We start from the raw sequence: 12,681 nt of genomic DNA on the forward strand, positions 1-12,681 counted from the left end.
TTTGAGAAATACAGGACGAAATATCTGAGGTTAAAGGAGCATCATGTCTGCAATGGACTCTGCAATGACTCAGGACCCAGACACTTATGTGTGTCTGTATTGAAATAGAGTGAGAGAGAGACGGAGGTTGAGAGGCAGGTGGGAGGGAGAGGAGACCGAACTCGCTTGGAATTACAAGATGGAATTAGAACCCTTGGAGGTCTGGATCGGGGATGCTCTCCGGTGCTTTCTTCTAGAATTGTTTTTCTTTTGCCTTTCATATTTGATCTGAAATCCAACTGGAATTGATCTTTATGTGCTGTGAAGTAAATATAAAGGTTTACTCCTTGCACGTGGATATCTAGTGGACCCGGCTCCATTTATTAAAAAGACCAAACTTTCCACACTCCCTGGTGCTGCCCACAGGACTGTGCACCTGTGTCTGGACGCTCCTTGGTCATTTGATTGTTTCTTCGCACCGACGCCTCCACACACACCACACACCTCTGAGTCATTTTACAAGTTTTTGATCTTTTATTTTGACCAATGTCAGACTAGTAGACACACTGCGCGACAGTGGAGAATCCCCCATGCATGCCAGTCCTTCCCTCGCACGCTGTGGGTTGCTGGGTTGAGGCTGTCCCTGGCGTGCACGAGCCCTCTGGGCATCCCTGGCGGTGTCTGCCACAGTCCGTCCTTCACGCTGCCCGGGCGCGCTTGTGGCCAGGTTGCATCTCCTCTGCCCTGCGGCTGACTTCAGCGTCACAGCCGAGTGATCCTTACTGGCTAACCCATGGCTCCCGTGTCAGCGCTGGGGTCTTCAGCAGATTCACCAGCTCCCTCCTTTGCTACCGATCCCGACACCCAGCGGGTCCCAGGGAGCATGCACCGTGGGACACTGCACGAGGGCAGCTTCCCAGTGACCGTCGGTCCCAAGGCCGCGTGGGCAGCAGCTCCCGTGCACTGAGGACTGTGGGCTGACGAGCGGCCCCTGCCATCCCACGCAGGCCGCAGCCTCCATGGCCAGAAGCCACCTGCAGGCAGAGCTCCTGAGGTCAGTCAAAACCGGACACAGATCAGGGCCCCCGAGGCCGAATCCCGCCTCTCCAGGTGGGTGGGGTCCACGCTGCCAAAGCGTTCACTTCGCCCTGACCTCTATGTCCAGGGCACGTGGGCGGTGCAGCCCCGGGTGTCCGAGGACTAAGGCTGGCCTGTCCTCTGCAGACGGGGCTCCTGGTCTCGCAGCTTCAGCCTCGGCTCCATGAGGAGACCGCAGCCCCCCCAGCCCCCACAGCCCCTGCAGGCCCCACATGCCCTGCAGGCCCCGAAGGCCTCCCCTACAGGTTACTTCCAGACTCGTACCTTCCTGGGCACTGACCAGCAGCAGCCCACCTGCCGGCGGTTCCTGCTCATCCTCGCCGAAGGGACATGTGTGGTGTCTAGGGAAACGTGTCCTTCCACACCTGCTTCAGGACTGGAGTCCGGCTGTGCACACTGCTCTGCCCTTGGCGGGTGGGGTGGGGGGCATGTTCCTTCACCCCACTCAGGAGGTGCCCCTGGACCCGCAGCGCCTGCTCCTTCCTCTGCACCACCTAAGGCTGACCCCAGGCTCCTCCTCCACCGGCGGCCCCAGTGAGCCTCCCACGGGCCAGGTGTGAGCCCTGGGGAGCATCTCTGGGGTGGACATGGCTGTGGCCGACAGGGCTCTGCCTCTCCTGCACCAGGACTTGTCCAAGCCCTCGGGCCACCTTTGCGTCCATCCTGAGTCCCCAGCTCCTTCAGCAATGGGTCGCTGCTGTGCTCACCCAAATCCACGAGTTGATGGGCCCACAAAAGCCTGGCCCGCAATGGGCAGGGGCAGGTGCCCAGGGAATTGACGCCCTGTGGCTGCCTCCAGAGTCCTTCCCACTGGTTTTCTCGTCGGGCTAGCGTGGCCTCTTCCCTGAGCTGCCAGGACAGTGCTCTGAGGTGGCCTCACAGACGGAGCGGGTCAGCACGGCCAGGGCGAGACGCAGAGGGATTTCAAGGCCCTTCCCTACTGATGTTGAGAATCACGTTTTGCTGAATCAAGAGCCACTGTTTTAGTAAAGGCACCGCACCTATCGCACCGCTCTGATGAGGCCCCTTAATTTAATCTTCAGGATCCCCCATCTTCCACCATCGTCGGTCTTGATTTTTCAGGCGCCCTATCAGTGATTTCAGGGGGAAATGATTGAGACCACCGCCTGCCATTCTTCAGGTCTGCAGGGTGGCGGGGTCTCCTCACTGCTCCTGGGCGATGCTGCTCTGCGTTTAGTTTCTGGGGAGGGGAGGGGCTATTTCAGGAGCTTCCATGTGGGTCTTCTCACCGTGAGGTTTCTACTGCGCAGGTCAAGGGGCCTTGGTGGGCTCTTGTGGCAGGTGCACGCTCATTCCAGAGATTCTCAGAGACGAGAAAATACGGAAAGGAACGGAGAGGGGACCAAGCTCCACTCACTGCCTGGCTGCAGACGCCCACCCTCAGCGGGCCCAGGTGGCGTTTCCAATCCCAGTCGGCATCACACGGACCCTGTAAGACCCAGCAACTGTAGGGCACTGGCTGGGGCTCTCGGCTTCCCTGGTTGGGGTGGGGGTGGCTCACGCTTACTGGGCATCACAAGGGCCTTCCTGTGTCACTGGATCCTGGGTCCAAGACTGGACGAGGGCTCAGGGCCCTCCACTGCAGCCTCCAGGTCCCCAGGCTGACCCTTTCTGCCTGCAAGTCCAGCAGGACGGTCATGGGCCGCCCTTTTTCTTTACCTCCTCTGGGTCCACCAACCGTCCTGCGGCCCCTCTGACCCTGGCCTGGCCACCACCCTGGCCGGGCCCCCTGGGAGAGGGTGCGTCCACATGGCTCCTAGGATACAGGATTCCAGAATCTAAATTGCTCCTGTGGCATTTAGCCCTGCAGCTGCATCCCTGCCCACCAGCCTGGCCTTCCCAGCAGGCCAGGGCCGCCCTGACTGGTGCCCTCTGCCCGTCCTGGAGACCATGGTCAGGAGGTGGGTCCTTGGGAAGTCGCCCAATTCCAGCGTGTGTTCCAGTCTGGGTCTCCCGTCCCTTCCCAGTCTCAGGGACTTGGCTCCAGCACGGCATTCTCCACGGTAGATCAGCACTGTTTTCTGTAAAGGGCCGGATGGTAAGAATTTCAGGCTTTCAGACCACAGGGTCCCTGTCTTGACTCAACCCAGCCGTGGGACTGAGAGCAGCCGTGGTAAAACGTGAAGGAAGAATGCGGCTGAGTGCCAGGAGAACTTTGGAAGATCAGGCTGCAGGCAGGACTTGGTTCACAGGCCAGAGTTTGCTAACCTCTCCCTGGGGCCTTCACTGCCACCGTCTCTGACACGTGCATTTCCGCAGATCTTTCTAATTCTTTCAGAATATTCTTAAACCGACGTGTTCCAGCTTTTGTTCATGCCAGGCGAGCAAACGAAAATCTTGCAGTTACAACTGTGAGATCATTTCTGAATGAACTGATTCCTAAGCTTGTAGACATTCTGTAGCCAAATAAATCATATTGACCAAATTGTGTGTTTTTTTAAGTGATTTTGGTGTTCATGGCCCATATTAAAAGTGCCATAAAAATATAGTATCTGAAGCATTTGAGCTATATGAAATATTTTTTTATTGGTGATAAACATTAAAATATGAATCTAGAGATTTGAAAACATTCTCACTTTATAAATATTGTCTTGTAAGTAAAAACATAAAATCAACGGGGATTCCAGTATTATCCTCAAATATAATAAGCTTTCTGATTTCACATATTGTCTACATATGTGAGGCAATTCCCTTGTTTAGCCATTTTGAAGATCATTTTTAAGCCCTTGATGCTCTGTATTTCCAGAGTGTGGGCCACACTGAGAGATACTTTTCATGTAAACATCCATAAGTCAGACCAGCGGCTTCATCAGATCACGTGGGACAACTCCCATGGGTCCAGCAGTATTTATGCGGGACTTCTCAGAGCCTTTGCTGTGAAAGCACGCACTACGCCTTTCAGAGGTGACACCAAGGATGTGTCACCCCCAACACCCAGGTGACCGTGGACCTGAGGACATGTCACCCCCAACACCCAGGTGATCGTGGACCCGAGGACATGTCACCCCCAACACCCAGGTGATCGTGGATCTGAGGACGTGTCACCCCCAACACCCAGGTGATCGTGGACCCGTTGGTAGTTGAGAGTGTTGGAGGCCACACTTTGGAAATTGGTTTAGAAAATATGTCCTGTCCACATGAGATTACTTAAATGGACTAAATTAGGTTGAATTTAAACCTTTTAATCCTTTAATGAGGTTATCTTATTGAAGAAATAAAATGTGCATGATTTGTGATAAATTTTTCACAACCAACCGATGAAGTGTTGACAGATGAAATGACGTGATATATGGGTTTTCTCCACAATCACTGGGATGGGGTGACGAGGTGGGCATATCTACGGCCAAAAGCTGGCCGTGGGCAATGGCTGTTGAGGTTGGGCAATGGGCACGTGGGGGTTCATTAGTACTGTCGTCTCTACTTTTGCATAGATTTGACCTTGTTCATAATGAAAAGGTTAAAAATGAGAAACAACAAACCAAGATAAGAAAGAAAGGAAACCAGTAATTCATTGACCGTAAGTTTTAGGCTTCTGGTCACTTGTATCATAGTTCATCAGCGTACATGTCTCTAACTTGTGAGGACGCAATGGAACCTACATCTGTCCTACGCTTCAAGCAATAACAAGAGCACGTCTCACGGAGGAAATCACATGCAATTCACCATTCGTCCCGGTCGGCATCACAGTTACAGCCGTACTGAGGATCCAGGCAGTCCCTCTCTAACCCACAGGCACACTGGTGGGCGCCGGGAAAAGATCCTCCCCAGTAAGTGTGGGTCTCGTTGGCTCTTCCAGCCCACCAGCTCAGCGCCGTTCCATCTGAAACACAAATCGGAGAAAGGTGACAGCTGCCTGGCCCACTGCCCACCACCCCCAGGGACCCCTCGTCTCCCAGCTCGTTAAGAAACCCACAGAGCAAAGAGAAACTCTGCTTTAAAATGGTTTTATTCTTAACACCCTAACAGAATATTGCTTCTTTAAGAATTATAACTGATCTATCTGATTACGTTGTATTTCTTAACCCATCACTGGACCACATATTTTATTAGGAAGTAATACCTAACTCCTTTCGTCACGGTAGTACATAATTTGGAACAGCAAAGTTGTGAAACTTCATCAGGAACTGCATTAAGAAGTGAGTTGCCATCAAAATAAAAAAATGAACAAACAATCGAAAAGTGATTTGGAAGCTAAAGTTAACCTCTGTGTGAGATCCCGAAAGGCCTGTTGCAATAGAAACAGAACGAAAGCAGCACGTTCCTCTGAGCCCTCAGTCGGCCCCATGGGTTATTACCAAGCAGCCCTGGCTGCAGGTCTGACCCTAGCATCCTGTGACTCCCAGGTGGGGAGCACCCTGCTGTGGCCGGGGGGTTGTTTGGGGCTGAGTTGCGCTTGCTGTTCTGAGAAGGCGCCTGTTCACCTGCAGAGCCGCAGAAGGGAGGGGCAAACCCTCCACCTGCCTGACACAAACACCATGTTGGGAAACCAGCAACCCCAGTGCCCTCTCAGGGATAAACAGGAGCCTCTGCATCCTGCCTGGGATCCCACGTCGGAGCTGGACCTCTCCGAAATGCTGCAGAATGAGAGGGACCTGGGCAAGCAATGCCCGCAGCACTTAGAAGATGGCGGAGAAGGGAGAGGTGGAGTCCAGCATATGCTGACCCAGGAAGAGGGCCCCCACCTCAGAGAGCCGGGCAGGAGGCAGCTGCTTCCGAGGCGCTGGCCATTTTCTGCGAGTGAAACCAAGGGTCCCATGAGGACCCGGAGCACGTGCCAGTCCCCTAGTGCCTTCTGACTCCACCCAGCGAAGCAGCCTTGGCTCACACGCCGTCGCCTCCCTGGCCAGCGGCTCCCACAGATGCTGGGATGAGTGCTGTGAGCATCACCCATGAAGAGGAAAGCTCACCGCTGGGAGGCAGGAGGCGTTTAAAATGTTTAATAGATATTTTTGATAATAACCCTTTACAACTTTAATTACTTCACCATTATGCTTTCAAAAATCAGAGGGAGGACATTATTGTATTCCAACTTATAACTGTATTTCTACCATCTAAATTACTCATCTAATAACACTGGAATTATCAAATGGCTATAGTGATATCAAGGGTCTTCAGTCGCATTTGTGAGTTTTTAAGCATTCCAGAGATTTGGGGAAGGTTGAAGAAATAATCAATAAAACAAGACAGCAGAAAAGAAAATAAGAAGAGAAATAGGAACCATTCTACTGAACCAGGGAACGCACCCCACAGGCTCCCAACCCAGTCCCGGCTGGGATCTCCCGCCCAACCTCAGGGCCTCAGCCTCACACCCAAGGCCCTCCCTGCAGGGCTGGCCCCGGCCTGTGAATGTGCATTTCTGTATTCTTCGCACTCCTCCCGGACCCATCACGGGGACCTGCCGGAGCCCCCACTGCCTCCTTCGCCTGGTGACCTGCACACCCCGACCTGCAGCCCCACCTGGACCTCACTTCCCAAGTCCCCTTTCTTACCGCCCTGTCTCCACGGGGACCAGCCTGTGGGCACCCTGGATGCTGGACCCCAGGGACCTCCCTTGGATGCTTTTCTGGTCCTCTGACTGCACTGAGCCCCCCCAGGGCAGCCTTGGTGACAATTCCCTCAACCACGTGAGGCCGCGGCCTGGGCTGTATCCATCCGAACCCAGTGACAATTCCCTCAACACGCGAGGCCGGGGCCTGGGCTGTATCTATCCGAACCCAGTGACAATTCCCTCAACCACACGAGGCCGGGGCCTGGGCCGTATCTATCCGAACCCAGTGACAATTCCCTCAACCACACAAGGCCAGGGCCTGGGCCGTATCCATCCGAACCCAGGGGCACTAGGCACTGGCCGCCATCACATAAAGCCCCAGGTTCTTATCTGCCTATTCAAGGACCCCCGCCCAGACCATGTCCAGTCCCTGCTCTCCCTCCTCATCTCTGCTCTCTCCTCCGGTGGCTTTGCCGGACTCTGCATTCCAGATCCCCCCAGCTCCTCCTCTTCTGGGGCTCCCCTGGGGCCTCCCCATCACCATCCAGAACCTGCTTCTGTGCCATTGTCCTTAAGAACACACCCAGAGGCTGGGCGTGGTGGCTCACGCCTGTAATCCCAGCACTTTGGGAGGCCGAGGCGGGTAGATCATGAGGTCAGGAGATTGAGACCATCCTGGCTAACACGGCGAAACCCCATCTCTACTAAAAATACAAAAAATTAGCCGGGCGTGGTGGCGGGCGACTGTAGTCCCAGCTACTCGGGAGGCTGAGGCAGGAGAATGGCGGGAACCCGGGAGGTGGAGCTTGCAGTGAGCTGAGATGGTGCCACTGCACTCCAGCCTGGGCGACAGAGCGAGACTCCGTCTCAAAAAAAAAGAAAAAAAAGAAAAAAAAAGAGCACCCCTAGACCTCCAGATCTTCCTCTGGCAGGAACGCTCCCCACTCTGGCTTCCCAAACACCTGCCTGTCCTCCTGCACTCAGCCGGGGGCACTGTGGCAATGGGGCTCACCTGCCTCCATGGTCACCTGTGCGATTTGCATTGAGCTCAGCCACACCAGGGAGCTGGGAGCTGAGCCATCTGTGTGGGGACACCATGGAAGAGCCTGTGGGACCGTCGGATCACTCTGTCTCCAGAATCCACACCTGCACGGTTGGGGGTCCAGCCTCAGGCCACATATTCAGCCCAGAGGATCCTCAAGTGTACCAGGCAGCCCCCGAGGACGCGATGGCACATCCTACCCAGGGAGGCCAAGGCTGTCCCAGGACACAGGACCTGCCCTAGAGTTCCCTGCGGTCCCAGCACAGGCTTCGGGGTGGATGCCCCACACGGTGTGTGCAGCGCAAGGGCCATTTGTGTGGAATCATGAACACTGAAACCCGAGTGCTGACCTCTCCTGTGCTCACCCCAAGTTCCAACCCTGAGGGAAAGGCCGGGCCCCCTCCCTGCACCCATCCCTGCACCTGTCCCCGCACCCCTCCCTGCACCCATCCCGGCACCCCTCCCCGGCTCAGAGGGACCCAGCACAGCCCTCAATCCCGCAGCTCACTGTGGCCGACGTGGGACCTGGCCTCTGATATTCCGGACATGAATCCCAGGGTGGCCTGAGCCCCAGAGTGTAGGGGGGTCCGGGAGGAGGGCTGGCCTTTGGGGAGGGTGGCAGAAGGGCCACATCCACAGCAAGCTGCCCCAGGCTTGGGAGACCCGGTCCCTTGGTGTGCATGAGGCCAGCAGCTGGCCCGACAGGACGGGGCTGAGTGGGCGGCCGCCTCCAGTCTCACTGGACACAACACACACGCGTGTGATGTTCACAGGCCATGCTTCTGCCAAGGGCCAGGCGCCCTGTGGGGTGCTGCCCTCAATCCTGTAACTCCATCTTTTGCCAGAAAAGGCGCTGAGTGAAAATGACATGGAGCGGCAGTGGCTTTAATTTGAGGCCAACTTCACTCTGCTCCAGTTTCTCTAATTTATGGCAGGATTGATTTGCAAAATCCAAGGGTGAGTGATCACGGTTATGAATCAATTACAGCCTGACACCCCCACACTCCAGGCTGAGGAAAAGGATGACATGCAGCGGGGCTAAGGCTCGGTGGGGTCAGCCCGGGGTCCCTGGACACTAGGTGGAGGGGTCTGTCTGCTCAGCAAGGCTCTAGAACTTCCTAAATAGGGCAGTGCCCCACGAAAGCAGAGCCCACAGAGAGACACGTCTGTCCTTACAGAGGAAATATGCGATTGTTTGGAAAACCCGGGGGGACCAGCAAGGTCTCAGGACGGTGAAGACCTGGGGCATGAGGAGCGGATGGGGGCTGAAGAAAGTCGGCACCTCAGTAAAATATTGTAAAGGGAGAAAACAGGGGCATGAGGAGCGGATGGGGGCCAAGGAAAATCACTACCACCGTAAAATATTCTAAAGGGAGAAAACACAGCATCCATCAGGAATGTCTCTGCCCACCATGGTGTTCTGCGAGCTGCCCCTGGATCAAGCTCTTCCTGAAACCCTCGACTGCGACACCCACACCTCCCAGGCTCAGGTCAGGAAGGGCTGGGAGGGGCTGCCTACCTCGAGGGTCCTGCAGCCGAGACCTCCGACAGTGCAGCTCCAGCTCCTGTTGGCAGTGCCTGGCGCGGTCTACGCTGGCCAGCAGCTGCTCTGCACTGGCCGCGTACTGGAACACTGCCCGGTGCGGGTTCTCCAGGCTCGCGCCCTTGACCCTGGTTAAGGCCGAGCCGTTGTGCTGCAGCACTGTCCACGGAACATCTCCAGGGCGAGAGCAGGAGAGAGAGGAGAAGGAGTGTCACTAGCAGCACACACAGACCCCGGGTGCCCACTGGTCCTGAGACGTCGGAGTCCAAGAATCAGATTAATAGGATTCTAGAACATTAGGTCCTGAGAGGGGGTGGCCTCTTGTTACGATTTGTGTTACTCAGTATCCAAGGGGATCCAGCCACGAACATGCATGTTTCTAGGTATTTAGCCAGATGGAATGTTATAGGCGAAAAAGTAGAAGAAATGGTCATTAACATTTTGTAATGATCTAAAATTATGCAAACCACACCTTCTCTACTCCTAAAATGTGCTTCTCACTGCTGCACAAGAGCCCTGTGGGCACCCCTGGTACCTCTGCAGCCCTGATCCCCTGGGTGTTCCCTTCCTTCCTCACTAGGCACCACTCAGGAGGCCACTGGCCCAGAAGGGTCGGCTCCATGGCTTAGGCCCGGAAGGGCAGGATGAGGCTGGTCCCTCCTGCACCTCGGCCCTGGCCCAGCTTCCCTGGTGTTGAGAAGGAAACCTGCCCTGCACGCCGAACGCTGTGCGGGAGGAGGCACGTGGCCGCTCCAGCCCCACCCTGTGTGTGCAGTCCAGATGCCTGGCACCACCTGAGACTGGAGGTTATGCAGTATGTTCTCATCGGGACTTGTCAAATTAGAGCCCGTGACACCGTCATTGGACTTGGATTTGTGCCTGCCCCTCTGTTACCTTCTCCTTGCAGAAGCCCCTCCTGCGTGTCCTGGCAAGTGCAACCTGGACCAGGGGAGTGAGACGCAGCCACAGACCGCTGCCAACTACATTCCAGACCACTCCACCCTGCGGCCGGAGCCCCAGCCCTGGACCCTCTACTGGTCCCAGTGTGACTGACAGGCGAGGCCTCAGAGCCCAGAAGAGCAGCGAGGGTGAGGCCGGCAGCCAGAAGGGTCCCTGGAGAACCACGGCCTGGAGTCTGCAGAGAAACACGCATGGGCCATGAAGGCTGTGGCTGACGGAGGCGCTGCCCACACGACCCAGCCAGCAAGTGTCCTGCCTGTTTTCCCCGCCTGGGACTCCCAGACGCACCTCCTTTCCCGTCCTGTCCTCTACATGAAGCCCCAGTGTTTCATCTGGCAGAAAGGTGTGGTCCCAGTGACCCCAAGAGGGGCCGGGTAACATTTTGATCATGGGTTCCGCACCTGTGGCTCGATGGCAGGAGTCGTCACGGGGCTCACTCTGTCCTCAGTGATAGGGTTCCCTCAAGGCAGAAATCGCCCACCCGCTTTGGAGGTAAAAGTGTTCTTGGCCGAGTAGAGGCATGAGTTGCAAACAGGGCGGGGCTCTGCCTGCACGACCCTGGACACAGTGCTCCTTTAGGGGACGGCCACTGGAGAAGCCAAATTCCAGCACAGCCAGGGGTGCTCTGCATTGCCAGCCTAAGTGTGGCTCCCAAAATTCATGTGCTGACATGTGAACATGTGGAAATCTGAGGTTCTAACCCCATGACCTCGAATGTGGCCTTATGAGGAGCAGGGTGGTTGCAGATGAAATTAGACAAGGCAAGGCCATAGTGGAGCAGGGCCAGCCTGATCCAACCCCACTGTCCTTGTGAAAGCGGAGATTTGAACACACACACACACACACACACGAAACACCACCACATGAAACAACACCGTGGAAAGATGCAGGCAGAGATGGGGGTCTGGGGGCCCCTAACAGCCATGAAACACCAAACACTGGGAGAAACCCTGGGAGCAAGGGAGAGACCTGAACAGAGACCCCTCAGAGCCTCGGTGAACGGGGAGAAGCCTGACCAGAGGCCCCCTCAGGGCCTTGCGCACCGACCCTCTGACGCCTTGGTCCTAGATGTCCAGCCCCCGGACTGCACAAGAATGCGCTCCCGTTTCTGCAGCTGACCAGTCCCACTGCTTTCTTCCAGATCCCAAGCCGGCTGCCATTCTAGAGTCGGACAAAATGGAGCTGGAGGGGCCTCTGGCGTCGCCCACCAAGTCTCCCTGTCCCCGTGCCAGCCTGACCAGGGGCCACCTGCCTGTCGCCGCCACCCCATCCTCAGGCTGCTCCGTACCCTGGCCTGGCTCGCTGTCTCTCCAGGGCACCTGCCCGACTTCCTGCAGACGCTGGGCTACAGGCAAAAGCTGTCAGACTTTATGGGGGGTACTGAGGGGAAGAAAGTGAAAAACTTCCTTAGGATTTTTTAACCTATTCGAGTCATCGTAAGAAATATATCCATAAATGAATATTTTAAGGGAAATTAAGTTCCTTACAGGCCATATTAGTCTGCTTGGGCAGCCCGAGCAAAGTACCAGACCAGGGGGCTTGGAACAGAAATCTCCCCCAGTTCTGCAGGCCACGGGTACAAACTCAGGGTGCCAGCCGGGCCGCGCTCCCTCTGCAGACGCTGGTGACGCCCCTTCCTTGCCTCTTCCAGCTTCTGGGGGTGCCAGAAACCCTTGGCTTTGTTTGACTAGCAGCCACATCACTCCAGCTTCTGCTGGTCTTCACACAACTGTTCCCTGTGGGCAGGTCCGGGTCTCCAAACTTCTCTTTCCTCCTAAGGACACTGGTCACTGCGTCAGGGGCCCACCCTAATTCCGTACAACGTCATCTTCACTGATTAAGTCTGCAAAGACCCTCTATCCAAATAAAGTCCCATGCAGATTCCAGGTCGGCATGAATCTGGGGGGCATTGTTCAGCCTCGTGCATGGGAGACACTGAGATCCGGGTGGACACCTGCACCTGCTTTACTTTTTGTTGTTTCTATGGTTCTGAACATTGATCCAAAACTTGGCAGAGTGGAGAATTTGCAGAGGTAAACGTTCCCCTGCCAGGTGCAGCAGGTGGGTTGCCTGCTCTGTCGCAGGGCAGTGAGGAATATACTTCAGGGTGGAGGCGTCCGAGCTGGACCAAGGGACACAGATCGGCATTGAGGGGAGGGGAGGCACAGTCGCTAGCTGGGACAGGATACACAGACATGGCCATCGCTATAGAAACAGACCCCACAGTGCTCGGGATCCAGGGTCAGGCTCTACTCAGGCTCACAAGAGCTCAAACGTGAAGGTATCTCTGCTCAGGCTCAGGAAAAGTGCAAATACTCTTCTGACTGCACATCCACTCATCCAATCAGGTAAGTCAGGAAACGTTTTGTTTTGAAATTTGACAGGCCAGGTTTTACTATTAAATATTTCACAAAAAAGAGCACTTGCACAGAAATAATATTATTATGGATTTTTGCTTTTGTACTATCTGTTCAAGTTTTATAACTATGACTTTTATTGAATAATGACTTACCTAATATACCTTCTAACAAGGTAAATTTCTACTAGGTG

The 12,681-nt window shown here is 55.3% G+C and overlaps 1 protein-coding gene across 1 annotated transcript in view; it reads right to left on the minus strand.

Annotated features, from left to right (window-relative positions):
- Nucleotides 1–12,681, minus strand: part of LOC101026611 (contactin-associated protein-like 4) — a 200,551-nt gene that overhangs the window by 54,210 nt on the left and 133,660 nt on the right. Inside the window, exons 13-14 of the mRNA XM_003908211.5 lie at nt 9,148–9,345; nt 4,762–4,918 (exon numbers count right to left, since the gene is read on the minus strand). Coding sequence (XP_003908260.3) covers nt 4,762–4,918; nt 9,148–9,345 — 355 coding nt within the window. The remainder of the gene's footprint in view (nt 1–4,761; nt 4,919–9,147; nt 9,346–12,681) is intronic.

The sequence above is a fragment of the Papio anubis genome, chromosome 10 (assembly GCF_008728515.1).
Source record: "Papio anubis isolate 15944 chromosome 10, Panubis1.0, whole genome shotgun sequence".
Taxonomy (NCBI): Eukaryota; Metazoa; Chordata; class Mammalia; order Primates; family Cercopithecidae; genus Papio; species Papio anubis.